This window comes from Setaria viridis, chromosome 5 (assembly GCF_005286985.2).
Source record: "Setaria viridis chromosome 5, Setaria_viridis_v4.0, whole genome shotgun sequence".
NCBI lineage: Eukaryota > Viridiplantae > Streptophyta > Magnoliopsida > Poales > Poaceae > Setaria > Setaria viridis.
The window spans coordinates 26,447,880-26,464,630 of NC_048267.2; the positions used below are offsets into that span (position 1 = coordinate 26,447,880).

The 16,751-nt window shown below is 47.2% G+C and overlaps 1 protein-coding gene across 1 annotated transcript; it reads left to right on the forward strand.

Annotated features, from left to right (window-relative positions):
- Positions 1-7,733: 7,733 nt before the first annotated feature.
- LOC117858717 (protein ALP1-like) lies at positions 7,734-9,965 on the forward strand. The gene has a single exon (XM_034741842.2). It carries the CDS (start codon positions 7,959-7,961, stop codon positions 9,618-9,620), a length of 1,662 nt encoding a protein of 553 aa, XP_034597733.1. The 5' UTR covers positions 7,734-7,958; the 3' UTR covers positions 9,621-9,965.
- The last annotated feature ends 6,786 nt before the right edge of the window (positions 9,966-16,751 follow it).

Below are 16,751 nucleotides of genomic sequence, written 5' to 3' on the forward strand. Positions count from 1 at the left end.
AATGTCATTATTAAACAAGAACTGATTTTTACATAAAATATCACCCTATTAAATAAGAATAGATTTTTCCATGATTAAAATATTAAATATTTCGATTTTTTTAAGCACCATTAAATATTAAACAATAATTATATACAATTAAACAAGAACATGATTAAGTCATGGTAAACATGTTAAGAACACTAGAGGCACTATTCTTCTAAATTTTTGCATGATCAAAAAATCTATTTTTTCAAATTTTAAAGTTAATATAAGTATTATGACCATTATAACCTGTTACTAAGTTAAAATTAATAACTTTACCATGTTTGATATTTGACCGCATCCGATATTTTTATAGTGTATATCTAATAAACATGAAGCTACCAAATCGTTTTTACAATTTTTATGAATGTTATTTGATTTATTACACAATAAATTAATATAATAGCAATTGTAAAAGAAAGAAAAATAAGACGATGGGCGGGAAATTGAAACAGGGGTATGCAACCCCTTTAGTACTGGGTGGTGGGAACACCCGGTACTAAAGGGGCACATTTCCATTTCGCGCGCCGGGAGCCCCTCTAGTATCGGTGCAAAACAACAACCGGTACTAGAGGACGCTCTAGTACCGGTTGTTGTTTTGCACCGGTACTAGAGGGGGGGTTAAAGGCCGCGCGTAGCACCCTCCTTCAACACTTAGCCAAATTCCGTGTTTTCCCGTCATCTTCCTGCTTCCGCGCCCTCGTCGCCCCATGCCGCCCCCTCGTCGCCCGATGCCGCCGTCGGCCACACCACCCCCCCCCCCCCCCCCCCCCCCGCCGCTCGTTTGTCCCCGTCATCGGCCCTCTCGTCGCCGCCCCCTCGCCCGATCCGACACTGCCTCCTCGTCGCCAACCCCTCCCCTCACACTGCCGTTACCGCACCTCCATCCGCGACCGCCACCCCCGTCCCCGTCCGCCCCCTCCGTTGCTGCCCCCGTTCGCTACTGCCGCCGCCGCGCCCGGACCGCCGCCGGTCACCCCCGTAGCCTGCGTCGCCGCCCCATACCATCGTCGCCTCCGTCCGCCGTCTCCATCCGCGACCGCGACTGCCGCCACCAGCCCCATCCGCGTCCGCAACCACTGCTGCCTGTTCGTTACCGCAGCTGCCCGTCCCCGTCCGCGTCCGCCGCGACCGCCGCCACCCATCCGTGCCCGCCGCCGCTCGTCCACCCCCATACGCGACCGCCGCCACCGCCCCGAGCCCCAGCCCCCAGCCGCTCCCGCGTGCACCCCCGACTCGCGGCGGCCGCGGGCTCATCATCGCACGTACGTCAGTGCTGCCGTGACGTCATTAAATTTATTTTATGTAAAATTGTAGAAAATTTACAAAATAGCTAGAAAATTATCTTAATTTGTAGAAAATTATATAGAAAATGTAGAAAAATTTGTAGAAGTGGTGGAAATCATGCCATTTTTTTATTTCTGCAGTACTAGAAAATAGCTAGAAAATATAGAAAATTTTTGGAGTAACTAGAAATTATAGAAAATACGTGAAAATTACAGATTTGAGGTTATAGAGTACGATGTTTGGATGGAATGAGCGACAACGTGTTTTGATAATGTTATCGCATCAATAACTCTGATTTTCCTGTGCCACTAGTATTTTCTAGCTAGATATGATTGTCCTTTTGCATAAAAATATGTTGTATCCATCCGATTTCATATAAAAAACTATAAATCTCCAAACACTTAGATTTTATTCCTAGTATTCCTAAATCAATTAGATTTCACCAAGGGAGACGAGAAATCTTATTCCTAATATTTCTTGTCTAGCAAATGAATTAGAATTGATTTCTCCTGTGAATTGAAATACTTAGAAATTACCAAGAAATTTTATGATGTTGTCATTTATTTTAACAAAATTCATCAAATAGTTCAATCAATTATATAAATGTGCAAATCATTGTAAATATTTTTGTACTCAATTATTGTATAAGTGTTTCATTCTATTTTTGTTGTCATTTTCTAGAAGTGTTTCATTCTATTTTTGTTGTCAATTCTATTTTTATTTCTTTTTTTTATTTTTGTAGTATATGAATTACCTAGAAATTGTTAGAAAAGCTTATTAATTGTAAATTGTACGACATACCATGTTACATATATGTCATTCTTATTATAAGTGTTTAATTCTTTTTATTTATTGTTACAAATTGTCATTTATTTAGTCATTTATTTATTGTTACAAATTTTTATTTATTTAGCCATGTTACATACTAGAAAAGCTTTTTTTAGTCATTTATTTATTGTTACAAATTGTATAAGTGTTTAATTCTTTTTGTAGTCACCCTTTTATATTATACTAGTTACAATGGCACGATCAGAGGACGAGCATGACGTACAAACGGCGGAGGAGCTCATATTTCAGATGATTGGTGAATGCGGCAATCAACCAAATGAAGAGATCGATTACAGTCAGGCTGACATCTACCTCAACATGGCTGGTGATGGCAACGAGCAGCAAACAATTGACGAGGAAGGCAATGAGGAGCAACCAATTGCCGAGGGAGGCAATGAGGAGCAACCAGTTGCCGAGGGAGGCAATGATGGGTAACAAGGCGAGGTATAACAAGTATTATACATAAACATTATTTGAATTCTCTTCTTACCAAAAGAAACATCATCAAAATTCTGAACAATAAATTAGTTCATGTGTATATACTTCAAAAACCAATTCATGTTTATATAATTAGAAAAATTAAATTAAGTTTTTCAATTCATTTGCTTATACTTCAAAAACCAATCCATGTGTATATACTTAGAAAAATTAGATTAAGTATTTCAATTCATATGCTTATACTTCAAAAACAAATCCATGTGTATATACTTAGAAAAATTAGATTGAGTATTTCAATTCAATTGCTTATACTTCAAAAACCAATCCATGTGTATATACTTAGATAAATTAGATTGAGTATTTCAATTCATTTGCTTATACTTCAAAAACCAATCCATGTGTATATACTTAGAAAAATTAGATTAAGTATTTCAATTCATTTGCTTATACTTCAAAAACCAATCCATGTGTATATACGTAGAAAAATTAGATTAAGTGTTTCAATTCATATGCTTATACTTCAAAAACCAATCCATGTGTACATACTTAGAAAAATTAGATTAAATATTTCAATTTCATTTGCTTATACTTCAAAAACCAATCCATGTGTACATACTTAGAAAAATTAGATTAAGTACTTTAGATCATTTGCTTATACTTCAAAAACTAATCCATGTGTATATACTTAGAAAATTTAGATTAAGTATTTCAATTCATTTGTTTATACTTAAAAAATCAATCCATGTGTATATACTTAGAAAAATTAGATTAAGTGCTTATACTTCAAAAACCAATCCATGTGTATATACTTAGAAAAATTAGATTAAGTATTTCAATTCATTTGCTTATACTTCAAAAATCAATCCATGTGTACATACTTAGAAAAATTAGATTAAGTACTTCAGATCATTTGCTTATACTTCAAAAACCAATCCATGTGTATATACTTAGAAAAATTAGATTAAATATTTCAATTCATTTGCTTATACTTCAAAAACCAATCCATGTGTATATACTTAGAAAAATTAGATTAAGTATTTCTAATCATTCGCTTATACTTCAAAAAAGTTTCAATTGTGCAAACCCATTGATCTACTATATATATAATAAACTTTGCCAATGACATAGATGATGTATAAGAAGGAAAAACTTTTCGAAACGGAAGTTTTCAGGGTAATACAAGAACAACTATGTGGATTTCTTCTGGACGAGGTCGTAAATCCTACGTGGGAGTTCCATAATACCAGATCAGCACCATCAGAACTCGGGTTCAGATTAGTAGATTCGATATGTGTATGCAAAATATGTATATATATGTAATAGTATCTTAAATGTAATATTAAAGATAAATAGAACTTTATATCTATTAGCGTATTAGAATTAGTATACGTAAAGGAAACAAATATGAAATACGAATATAGAATAAAGAAACAGAAAATAAGAAAAGAAAGGAAAAATTAGTACCGATTGGGGATACCAACCAGTACTAGTACTGTTTATTTCAACCAATACTAAAGGACCCCCTCTAGTATCGGATTGCTAGTACCAGTTGCACAACCGGTACTAGAGGGGGGTTATGAACTGGTACTAGAGGCGATTTTTCTAGTAGTGTCCTATTCCTAGCCGTCCGATGTGCGCCTTGCACTGCCACCCCCCGTCCCAGCTCGTTGCACCACCGTCCGACCACGCGTGGCCGCGCCACATGTGGCCGTCTCCACTGCTGGTCAAGTGCCGGCGCAGAAGGAGGGAGAGGGAAGAGAGAAGGGAGAAAGGAAGAAGAAAGGTCGTTTACTCATTGATAGGTGGGTCCGATGTGTTAGGAGAGAAGAAAGGGGAATATCTTTCAAAACAATTAAAATTGTGAAAAAGAATTCCTAAAAGGGGAAATGAGATTTGGCGGAGAGCGATTCAGGTTTCATTCTGCTGACCAAACATCGCGAATTTGGAATTCTCAGCAGAGACTCTGTTTACTCACGTACCCAAATCTGCATCCCATTAGGCACGTCACGTTGAGTGACCATCGCCCAGGATCCAATCCAACCCAGAGCCAGGCTGCCTCGGAGATTCCGAAACCATTACTAGGAGGGCTCGGAAGTCAGAACAAACCCGACGATTTGACCAGACAGGAACGGCTTCCAGGAACGCAATATCCCATCACGACATGCGTGGCCTTTTCCTTACCTTGACCAGGTCACATTCGGCGGACACAGCAGGTGGCTGTGCTGCCTGTGTATTCCTTCCTAAATTTTTCCATGAACGAACAAGGAACAATTTTCGTGGCTTGATACAAGGGAGAGTCGTCGTACTCGTACCCACCTACTACCTACCAGCCGTGGGTACGGCCTCGTTTATTTCTCTTTGTTGTTGCGCTTTTGACTTTTGTTAGTTGAATTTTTCCAAGGGTTCCGGTCACCCGGCCGAATAGTTAGAACATGTGCGCGCCGGGTTCACTTGCTTGGAAGTCCCCTCTCGCTGCTCATATTTTCATTCGATCCTTTTTGCCTTTCTGTCCCCTTCAAACCAGTTACTAGCTAGTACTCCTAGTAGCATACAGTACCGCAATATAGTTGATCTCAAAGATAGATCCGTATAGTATATGCGCTCCAAGGTTGTAGCGTCTGGTTCATGAGGTCTTCGGTAGTAACGTTACTTACATGCACAACGATGGCAACACACTGCCGTCAAGGCGGCACTTTTATGCTTTAAGACCACTCTCGAAGAAAGTGAGAGAGCGACTCAAAGAATCCTTTCGATCAGAGGAAAATTGAGAAAAAGAATAAGATCAACCACGAACTATAATAAATATATTTTGCATCGAAATAGGTAGTGTCACCGCTTCATGTTCTTGCGCTTACAAATGAATGTACAAATCTACTCCCTCCGTTCCAAATTATATATCGTTTAATCACCTAGACATAACGTATATTTAGGTGCATAGCAAAAACTATAAATTTAAAAATACTAAAATAACCTATAATTTAAAACGGGAATATTATAAATACAACTTATAGATACTATGTAGGATTATTGAGGGAATTGTTTCTTACGTACCTTTTATTTCTTACATTCTCTAATTCAAAAAAAAAAGCTGCAGGCACCATGCCTTTGGAGTGCACTCTCGATGCATGGCATAGAGGTAGTTTATCATGAATACCCAGCCGCAGTCCAAGCTTCAACTGATGACGAGATGCCGAGATTATTGGTCTTCAGCTCAGAAGTCGATGTAGGCAGCCCATTGATCATACTAACACCAGCGAGTGTCAGGTTGACAATAATGAGTTAATGACAGCGAGTGTCAGGAAGAGCGACCTTTTTTACACACGAATGGATCACAACGCTAGGTGTGCTCCTTCCAACGATTACGATTGGCAGGCATGAAGTTCTTATAGAGCGAATTATTCTAAAAGGATTTTATTTGGAAGAATTAGGGCACTTGAAATGGCTATTTCTGCAATTTTCATCTTTTAGAATTCACGTATTTGCATCTTCAAATCCTACAAAAATATTTGATTTAACTAAACATCAAACTTATATGGTATATAAATAAATAATACAAAAAAAATATTGTACGTCTATAGGCTTTGGTTTGCCTTTTTTCAGTTGACTGTGTCTGTCTCGCATGTCCAATGTGATCGTGTGGGCTCGGTTTGACTTGTACCTCAAGTCCTCTGTTGTTGTTCATACTGGATTCCACCTTTCTTTTCCTCTTGTCCCCTTCAAACCAGTACTAGTAGCACTATAATTCTTTTCTATAGCACTGCTACCACCACTAAACACCGTACCAGTGCCCTACTTTTTCTGTGACCAAAAAGAAATGAGAATCTGTCTATGCGCTCCAAGATCGTTAACTGGTGGCATGCAAATGCAACTTTTGTGCTTTAAAGACCACTTGTCCAGGAAGATTCAAAGAGTTATTTGGATCAAAGGAAAATACAGAACTTTATGTATCGTGCAAATAGGGCACATAAAATTCCTGTTCCTACTATTTTGTCATCCATTAGTTGTGGGGAGTCGCAAAACCGAATCGACATTTTGAAGCAGTAACTCAAAATCAAAATGGTATATACATGAAAAACTGTTGTTGTCGCGTACCACTATTTTGGTGGGAATTTATATTGCTGGTACGTATATTCTTTTTTTGAAAAGAATATCTTGGAGATACTTTTGCATTGTATCCTATTGAAATGTAGCTCATGGACTCGAAAAAACAGAAATACAAAAGAAATATTTCCTGGGGTCGTACGGACCATTCCAATGAGAACGTACATACAAGTCCACGCAGATCGTTTTGGAACTGCGCCTTTTTGCAGCAGTGGTAGTAGGCTAGCAGTAGCGTTCATACCCGATATCACTGTGCTACGATCTTTCCTGGGTCCCGCGCACGAGAGGAGACACGAGACGAGAGGCACCGTTTGTCGCCGCCGCCTGCAGCGATTGCGAAACGGATCAGCGTCGCCGCGTTTGTCGCCGGGCCCGGTGTGCGGCGGCGTGCGCGCCGCCATCGTCCCCCGCCCCGCTTCGCTACCACCAGACCTCGAGACGCCACCCACCGCCTCTGGTCGGATCAGGTCAGGCGGGCATGTCGGCTCGGGAGGCAGAGAACGCGAGTACGCGACGCCACCGCGCACCGCGTTTCCCTCGGGTCCCGTCGCGCTCGGCTCGCTCGTCCTCACCCGCGCCACTTGCGGTTTCCCTCCCATGTCCCATCCCATCCCATCCCGCCGTTGGCCGCCGCCGTTACGGGCGCGGTCCGCGCACGCGAGCCCGGCCACGCCACGCCACGCCAGCTCTCTCGGCATGCGGAACATGCCCACGCCGCAGGTCGCCCATTGACCGCGCACCGCACCGCACCGGACCGGTGGTGGCCCCCGTTGGTCCACGCGGTGTCGTGCCGCGCCAGCCTACCCACCACCTCCCTCCCTTTCCTCTGGCTCTGCCCGCGGCCGGCCCCACCTGCCGCCTGCGCGAAACCGCGTAATCCCGCGCCGCGGCACGCACCCCCACGCATGCTGTCAGAGGCAGGCCGGTCTCCTCCTTCCTTCCTCTGCCCTTTCCTTTCCTTGTCCAAAAAGCAACGCCAGCCGCGTTCACACCGCACCGCGCGCGCTGCCTCATCACATCAGACCATGGACCAAAAGGGTATTTATATCCGCCCCTCCCCTTTCACACCAGTCTCCCTCCCTTCCCAAATCGCCACGGCTCTGCTGCTTCCGCACCAATCGCACGGAGACGGAGGACTTGCTGCGCTTCCATTTCGCTCGCTCGCCTGCCTGCCTTTGACGGGAACCCACCACCGGCTCGCGAGGCCGACCGACCCGCGTTGCGTCTAGCTGCTTTGTGTGTGTGTGTGCGTGGTGGCGACACAGGCCGAGACGGAGTATATGAGATCCCCATCCAACGGCCGCCCACCAAGCAGCGGTGGGGGAGCTCCAGCAACCGGTGCAGCTCCAGCGCCAGCAGGGGACGACGACTTCGCCTTCTACTACTCCTTCCTCCAGGAAGCCGCGGCGCCGTCGCCGCTCGGGCTCGACGACCCCAGCGGCAACGCCAACGCCGCCGGCGCGATGACCAACGGCCGGCGGCGGAAGCCGCAGCGCGGGGCGGGCGAGGACGAGGAGGGCGGCGCCGCCGCCAAGAAGGACGGCAACGGCAAGAAGCGGTCCATCGCCCGGATACTCACCTCGCTGGCGGCGCTGGATGCAGAGGAGCACGCGGACCGCGCGGGCGCCGCGGACGCGTCCAGGCGGGAGCTCGCGCTGCTCGAGTCCAACGCCGACACCCGCTCCCAGGCCATGATGGACTACTACGCCAAGATGGAGGGCAGCTTCGACGCTGCCGCGGACTCCGAGGCCGCCGCCAGGTCCAAGCGCTCCAGGCTTGCCGCGTCGGCCGCCGCGGCCGTCGTGTCCGCCGAGGAGTCGGCGTCCGCGGCCTCCGCGTCGGGGTCGCCGCCGCGCGCCGCGGGGCAGGGCGGACACCACCAGCGCCGGCTCTGGGTCAAGGACCGGTCGCGCGACTGGTGGGACAAGTGCAGCAGCCCCGACTACCCGGAGGAGGACTTCCGGCGCGCCTTCCGGATGGGGCGTGAGACGTTCGACATGATCTGCGACGCGCTGGGCTCCGCGGTGGCCAAGGAGGACACCATGCTCCGCGCCGCCATCCCGGTCCGCCAGCGCGTGGCCGTCTGCATCTGGCGCCTCGCCACCGGGGAGCCCCTCCGCCTCGTCTCCAAGCGCTTCGGCCTGGGCATCTCCACCTGCCACAAGCTCGTCCTCGAGGTCTGCGCCGCCATCAAGTCCGTGCTCATGCCCCGCTTCCTGCAGTGGCCCGACGAGGCCGCGGCGGCGCGGTTCAAGGCCAGCTTCGAGCGCACCTCGGGCGTCCCCGGCGTGGTCGGCGCCATGTACACCACCCACATCCCCATCATCGCGCCCAAGATCTCGGTGGCCGCCTACTTCAACCGCCGCCACACGGAGCGCAACCAGAAGACGTCCTACTCCATCACGCTGCAGGGCGTCGTGGGCCCCGACGGCGCCTTCACCGACGTGTGCATCGGGTGGCCGGGATCCATGCCCGACGACCAGGTCCTGGAGAAGTCGATGCTCCACCAGCGCGCGGCGGCCGGGATGATGCGCGACTCGTGGCTGGTGGGCGGCGCCAGCTACCCGCTCATGGACTGGGTGCTGGTGCCGTACACGCACCCCAACCTGACGTGGACGCAGCACGCCTTCAACGAGAAGGTCGGGGAGCTCCGGCGCGTGGCCGTCGAGGCGTTCGCGCGGCTCAAGGCGCGGTGGGCGTGCCTGCAGAAGCGAACGGAGGTGAAGCTGCAGGACCTCCCCGTGGTGCTGGGCGCCTGCTGCGTCCTGCACAACATCTGCGAGCTCCGCGGCGAGGAGGTGGACCCGGCCATCCGGTGCGAGCTGGTGGACGATGAGACCACGCCGGAGAACCCCGTGCGATCCGAGGCCGCGAAGCGAGCCAGGGACGGCATCGCGCACAACCTGCTCCACCGCGGATTCGCCGGCACCGCATTCTTCTGAAGTTCTGATCACCGATCGCCTCGTCTCTCTCCCCTCATGCTCTGTTTGGGTTTCTCCTCTTTGGTACAAACTGAACTGGTACAAAAACAAGTAGCCATTCTTTTAGCCGGTAGTAGCCTAGAAGAAAGATTTTTGTAGGATTGATGCAAGTAGCAGCTGTAGTTGGGTGAGTCTCTTGATGATTGATCTAGACGGGAAAACAACCAACACAAAAGGCGGTGTAATTAATTTAAGGGATGTGATGTAAACATCTGGTGGAAAATTTTGGGCAGATGCTGCTCCAAGTTCATCTGCCCAAAATTTTCCTATAATGAAATATATACAGTTTAATTCGGACGAAAAGAAGTTGACAAGGATTACTAAACTGAAGAACATTTCCATTGCGATTTGGTTTCAGTATGGGCGCAGTGCGCGGCGCCAACCATTGATAGGTTGATACTCCTTGGTAGCGGGGCGGCTTGTCGATTGCTGCACCTCCTTTGTTGGAGGGAGGACGGGGTGCAGCGCGGAACTGAAGATGTGGTTGATTGCACGCCTCGTCTTGCACCAAAAATGTGGATGTGGACTCTTATCCTATCTCCGGCACACTTGGACCATTATGATGCGAGAATGTTAAGCAGAATTGCTCACTTGATAGCCTGCCCAATCGTTCTGATTTAGAGTCCCTTACTCGCTTAATCACGCATTAAACGTTTGTCGTGGAGCTAGACTGAAGAGCATTTCCATTGTGTATGCTGTGTTCTGCGATTTGATTTCAGCATCCATGAACGGTGCCTTCGTTGGAGGACGGGGTGCGGTGCGGAACTGCAGATGTGGTTGATTTTACGCCTCATCTTGCGTTGCAGCAAAACGTGGATTGTATCCTATCTACGACACACTTGGACCATTACGATTTATCGGTACAGAATCCATTAAAGCTGAATCGCTCACTTGAAAGCCTGCCCAATTCCTTTCCAAAAAAAAGCCTGCCCAATCGTATCCACTTAATCACGCGTTAATGTTTGTACTAGGCTACTAGCCGCGCCGAAGTCCTCGTACCTGACCAGTGTCTTTCCTCACTCTGTATCCTCGAGACGCAGAGGCAGGGGGCACACGACGGTGAATGTGAAAGAAAGAGGGGAAATGATATAACAAACCGGAAGGTCAAAGGACATGTCTCTCGACGGACAAGCCACACATGACACAACCTTGCTTGCTTTTTTTTGATAAAGACAACCTTGCTTGCTTGATCGATGTCCATGGAAAGAGCTTGCAGTTTCTGTCCAAAGCGCCACTCTGAATTCTGATTTCAGGACAGCCGGATGGTCTCCCCCCAGCATACGGTTGCGCCTCCGTGAGCATGGCTGCAGAGTGTGCAGTCATTGCCTCGTTGATTGCATACATTTCCGGGAACGATCTTTTCAAGAACCTACACGGAAGCTTGTACTCGAAGGCTGTTCGTTCGAAGGAAACTTTTGCAGATAGGGCATGAAGTCGGCCGTCAGTTCCGGAGGGAATCAAAGTCGCGCCCAACTTGGGCAACAAGTGTTTTCAGATGATAAAAGTCGCCGGTGTCAGGAGCATGAGCCCCTTTGGTCAATTCTACTGTGCATGAGTATAATGCCGTACTGGTACTGTGGTACGCGTACGTCTGGTCTGCTCTGTGCTATGCTCGGCTGTACACCATGGACCATGCTGCATGTGAGGCGCCACCTGGGCCCATTGCTACCACCGCCGGCTTGGATTTTCCGTGCGGCCTCGCTGACCGATATGGGCGCCAGGTTTGTTGGATGCTTGTGCCGCCCTCCGCCTCCCTCCTCCCCTCATGGGTCGGTTGCCGGGCTGCCTCCTGCTACGGCCTACGCAGCTCAGCTGCCTGCCATTTGTATTGTGCGCCTTGGCCGGCGCCGGATGTCAAGGAGGACGGCGCACGACGACTTGTTCGCGCCGCCACGGACATGGCGTGACCGTGAGATCCGTGTAGTCTCGCTGGGAAGCTCTGGCTGGAGCCGGATCATGGGACGGGATGAGGAAGAAAAAAAATACGGACACGTATTCCTGTCTTCCAGAAAACAAGAGTCCAGCCAACCTCCGTAACAGGATACAACAGCTTTGCAAGCTGTAGGTAAATTAACACTCGGTGGTCAATCCTGTAATCACGTTGCGTTGCTTGCACTAACAGTGCACAGCTAGCAACAACGTAGCACGAAAACATCGCATTGCTTGCAAAAACTTGCCACCACCTTCTTGGGTGGAGAGGCGTTGTCGATCCAGCTTTTATCCAAACGGCCACCTTTTGCTATGCATGTTCGATGTATCTATCAAGTGCCAAGCTTGTTAGGACGACGGAAGACAGGCTTCGGAAGATAGTAGCATTATTCAAACTGGCAATTAAGTTTGCCCCTCTTCTTCTGAATCAATACTATACTTTTTTTTTAACCGAAGGCAGGAACGTTGCCAAATCATATAAGAAGAAGAGGAAGGACGGTTTTTACATAGTTAATATTACATAAATAAAAGATCTCTCGGTACTCTAAGAAATTAAAGGCTAGCATGATGAAACTACGGCTCAAAGGGCCTCTCATGGCTGTCTTCCTCAAGCCGATCTCCTCCCTGATGAACGAAAAAACTTGCAATGTTGTTGTTGATGTCCTCTCAAGGGTTCATTCCAGCTGTTCCAAGCCGTGTACATCAACATTGCCACCACATTCCGCCGTTGGGCTCTTGGCAGCTGGCGGAGTGAGCTATGCCACCACTCTTCCATCCCTAAGCCATGATCCGGTGTCTGAATCAGTCCCCCTGACCAAGAGGCCATGAGCGTCCAAACTTCCCTAGCGAACACGCACTCCAAACACAGATGCATTGCCGTCTCAGGTGCTTGATCACAAAGGCTACAAATTGGGTCACAGGACCAATTCCTCTTGATTAATTTGTCAGCTGTTAGAATCTTGCTTTGCACCAAGAGCCATGCAAAAAACTTATGTTTGCCTTCTGCATTTGAACTCCAAATGGATTTACCATCGAAGGATCAATACTATACTGACCAGAATCAATGGCACTGGGGTTCCGCCGGCTTCTTCTGGTCGGCGCTGGGGTTCCGCCCGCCTCCATCCTCCAGCGTTCAAGACATCCATAAGATGGAACGGTTGCCGGGTGTTCCAGAGGAACACTTCGCCAGCCTGGTGCTGCTCTGCTGCTGGCAACTGTGGAAACAGCGGAATGAGGTCGTGTTCCGGGGCGAGCGGTGGATGCTACGACAAACCCTAAAGAACTACAAGGATGATGCGCAGCTTTGGCGCTGCAGGTTGCCGAGATGCTCAGCGGATGTCGCTAGCAAATGGTGCCAATTGTTCTCTGGCGCAATGTAATGTGACAATGTAGAAACAAATTCTACCCATCACTCGGGCCGGTTGGGGCCAAAGATGAATGAATGAAATTCAAGTGGGGATTCTCTCCCCTTCCGTTGACCATAAAAAAAAGAATCAATGGGATTACTGCAGCCGACCCTCCTGCGTTGTATACAACTCTAAAAGTCCTTTTGTCCATTGCTAATGTTTGCTACTGCACGAGGCTTCCAGGATCACCTCTCCTCCAACATTTTGATTGAATGTTACCTGTGCCGCCGCAGTACATTTTTGTTTCTGAATGAACGTTATTCTGATTTTTTATGGAACGTGACCTGTGCTGCTGCGGTACATTTTTTAACATACTCCAACTGGAGTGGCCTTTGCACTGCACCGTACTGGTCATGTCCGGTACTGGTCATGTCCGGTACCCAGCAGGTTCCGCATCTCCTTTCCCTTTTCTCTCAGTTGGAAATGGCTTTTGGCTGAAAAGAGGGAGGGATCCGCGGATCCGCCGGTGGCGAGCGTTGCCCGGGCGGATAGATTTGGTGCCGATCCCGATCCCACTTCTGGCATACTATACCGCATACGAGCGGGCAGGGGCAGCTACTTGATGGCTGGCAGGCTGAGGGCTCAGGCTACCGATGTTCGCGTCATATGCTTCGGAACCAAGCAGATTCTGTTGCGCAGATACGGACCAGATTGATTTAGTTCCAAAATTTGCCATGCCAAATTTAGTGCATGCCAAAGCTGAGTGTATGACAAATTTTTTATGCTAAAATCGAGGTGTTTGGATACGAGGTGCTAAACTTTAACAGTGTCACATCGGATGTTCGGATACTAATTAGGAGGACTAAACATGAGCTAATTATAAAACTAATTGCAGAACCCTGTGCTAATTCGCGAGACGAATCTATTAAGCCTAATTAATCCATCATTAGCAAATGGTTACTGTAGCACCACATTGTCAAATCATGGACTAATTAGGCTTAATAGATTCGTCTCACGAATTATACTCCATCTGTGCAATTAGTTTTGTAATTAGCATATATTTAATACTCCTAATTAGCATCCAAACATCCGATGTGACAGGTGTTAAACTTTAATAGGGTGTTACCAAACACTCCCCGAAAGAACTTAAAGATGTCATTTGATGGGTCCTAAAATGTGATAGACAAAAAAAAAAAATTGACTTTAAACAAAGTGCCAAAGTTTTATGAGCTTGTTTTAATTTTGGCTGGGCAAGTTTTGCAGCCCAACCAAGCAAGTTAACGATTTTTCTTTGTGAATCTGTTTCGTGATCAACTACGTGCAATAGCCACTAGTTATGATAGCACGTAGAGATGAGGTCCAAAATCGTTCTCTCACGCACACACACACTCGAAAGATGCCCTTTCTCCCTTCCCTACTCACCTTTAGCAACTCGTATCTAATCCCCTCTGCTCCTTGAATCATCTCCGGTCCCTTTCAAACCGAGTAAGAAATTAGCTAAAACAATGGTTGTAAATGGCATCGAGACAAAACAATTACACCGAGCAAATAATACCTCGTAAGTTTCTGAAATTCATCGATGTTCTAGTACCAAGCACACCGCCCGCGCCAACATGACGATCGATGGATGTGTATTTGACGGCGTTTACTACCACTTGGAGCAGTTGATAACTTCACCAATGCTTACATGGTTGAAGGTGCTCTAGCGCACAACATTATCATCGAAGAACATAATCCTTCAATGCAAATCACCTCCTTGTCTTTTTACCGATCTTGTCACACACTGTACGCAAGGTTTGTTTTTATAGCAGCTCAAGGAAAAAGGCTGACGACAAAGTTATATTACTAGTATCTAAGCATTCTCCATGATGTGCTAATCAAAAGCATGATAACATTAGTAATCATTTTGGTGATAAAGATCGCCAGAAAGTGACTCCCTGATAAAATTACGACCCTACTTTCCACTTTCACAACTTGTCCCGATTCGAAAGCTTCTACTTTTATTTTTTTTTAAAATGATGGCTAGGATGCTAAACTTATGTAAATTATCTTATGTACAACCGTGTGCGCGACCCAGTTAGGCAGAATAACATCCAATTTTCTATTCTTTTCTTTACCTGTGTTTAACCCATGATTTAGTAGCAGAAGCATACCTATCGTTTGGAGTACTTTTTTTAGGGTGTGGTGAGGGAGTTCTTCTAAACTGCTGTGTAGCCAAATAATACAGAGGAAAACTAAATGGTACATTAGCAAATGCAGCAAGATAATGGCAGTGCACTTAGGAACTTTGAATGACAAATGCCTCTTCAGTAGGCATTGAGTGCACTGTAGCTACGAACCAATCAAAAATCAATTGGTTATGTTTTTTCATTTGGAATGTGCTTGATGACAATTCTCAAGTTATTTCAGTCCAGTTCGTTGGAGGTTAGACGAGATGTGGATACATGTGCATATTCCATGAGCTTCCGTATTCGTATAATGTATTTTTTGAAAAAGAAAAGTGCATTACAGCTCGGCTAGTTGGACCGCTGGGCCCAATCTTGACGATGGTCCGTTCGAAATCCAAAACGCAAGCCATCTCGAAAGGAGAAAAATCAGTCCAGCCAGACACAGTTGACTGACTTCGACGGGAGACCGTACGGCGTCCGGTGTGCACGTAGCCTTTCCGATCGTCCGATGGTGACGCGCAGGCTCTTGGTCCACGCGTCGGGCGCACGGCGCCTTGGATCGTCCAATGCCGTCCCGTCGGCTGTACCTCGGGCCCCACCAGATCACCCGCGATTTTTGACGGACCAGAGAAAATCACGTCGCCAGATGGACGGCTGTGATCGTTGCCTGCCATGAAGCTGGGCCCACCCGTAGCATTAACGAGGAGTAGTCACGTGGGTGTTTTCCTCCGGGGTCCGGCGCTGCGTGACGCATTTAATTACTCCGTACGCGCTGTGCTGATTACTGCTGAGGACGCCACCTCATCAAGGGATCTTTCGCTGACACGTGGGCCACCGTCCACCACTGTCAGTGAAAGCGCTCCAGTGATCCTGGTAGAGGGTAGAGAGAGAAGGGAGGGAGGGGCATTTGCGTAACTTGGCCGGTCCGGCTTCGTTTTCCCTTTCCCCGGAGGGCGGCGAGGGTCGCGCACGCGGCGCACATGGGCGCGGGATGCGTGTCCGCTGTTGGGCCCCACTGCCCCGTCAAGGCGTCAAGTCGGTCGCAGTTACCAGCAGTACTTTTTATACTGGCGACTTCTGCCGCGGCTTCTTTTTATACCGTGCCTGCCGCGGGCGCCGGGGACGGGACCCGGCGGGCGTCCGGGGCCCGGGGCCAACGGGCTCGTGTCGCACACTCGCGCTGTTGCTTAGCCTGGGAAGGGTCTGGTCTCAAACTGAATTCAGTGGTCTGATTTTCTTAATTAGTATTTGTTGGTTCGGTGGATAATGGTGTGGCATAATATAAAGCGATTGTAATAGTTTAGGATGGTTAGAATTGGTTGGACTAATTCAAAGTATTTGAATAGTAAAACTAGTATGGCTATACGTGTGACTTAAGTTAAAAGTCGGATCCTAGAATTTAAATTTCCCGTTCATATCTAAAAAATTTAGCGAAATTAATTAAAATTTGTTCGAGATGTCTAATATTCACAACCAGCTACTTCATGCAGATTGTCGTGGCTAGATCTACATGTGGACTTTATCAAAAGCCGGATTCTAAAACTAAAACCTCACATTTACACTTTAAAATTTTAATGAATTTGACTGAAATTTGTTGGAGATGTCTTAGAATGATAGTTAGCTACTTCGTGCAGATTAGCATACCTAGA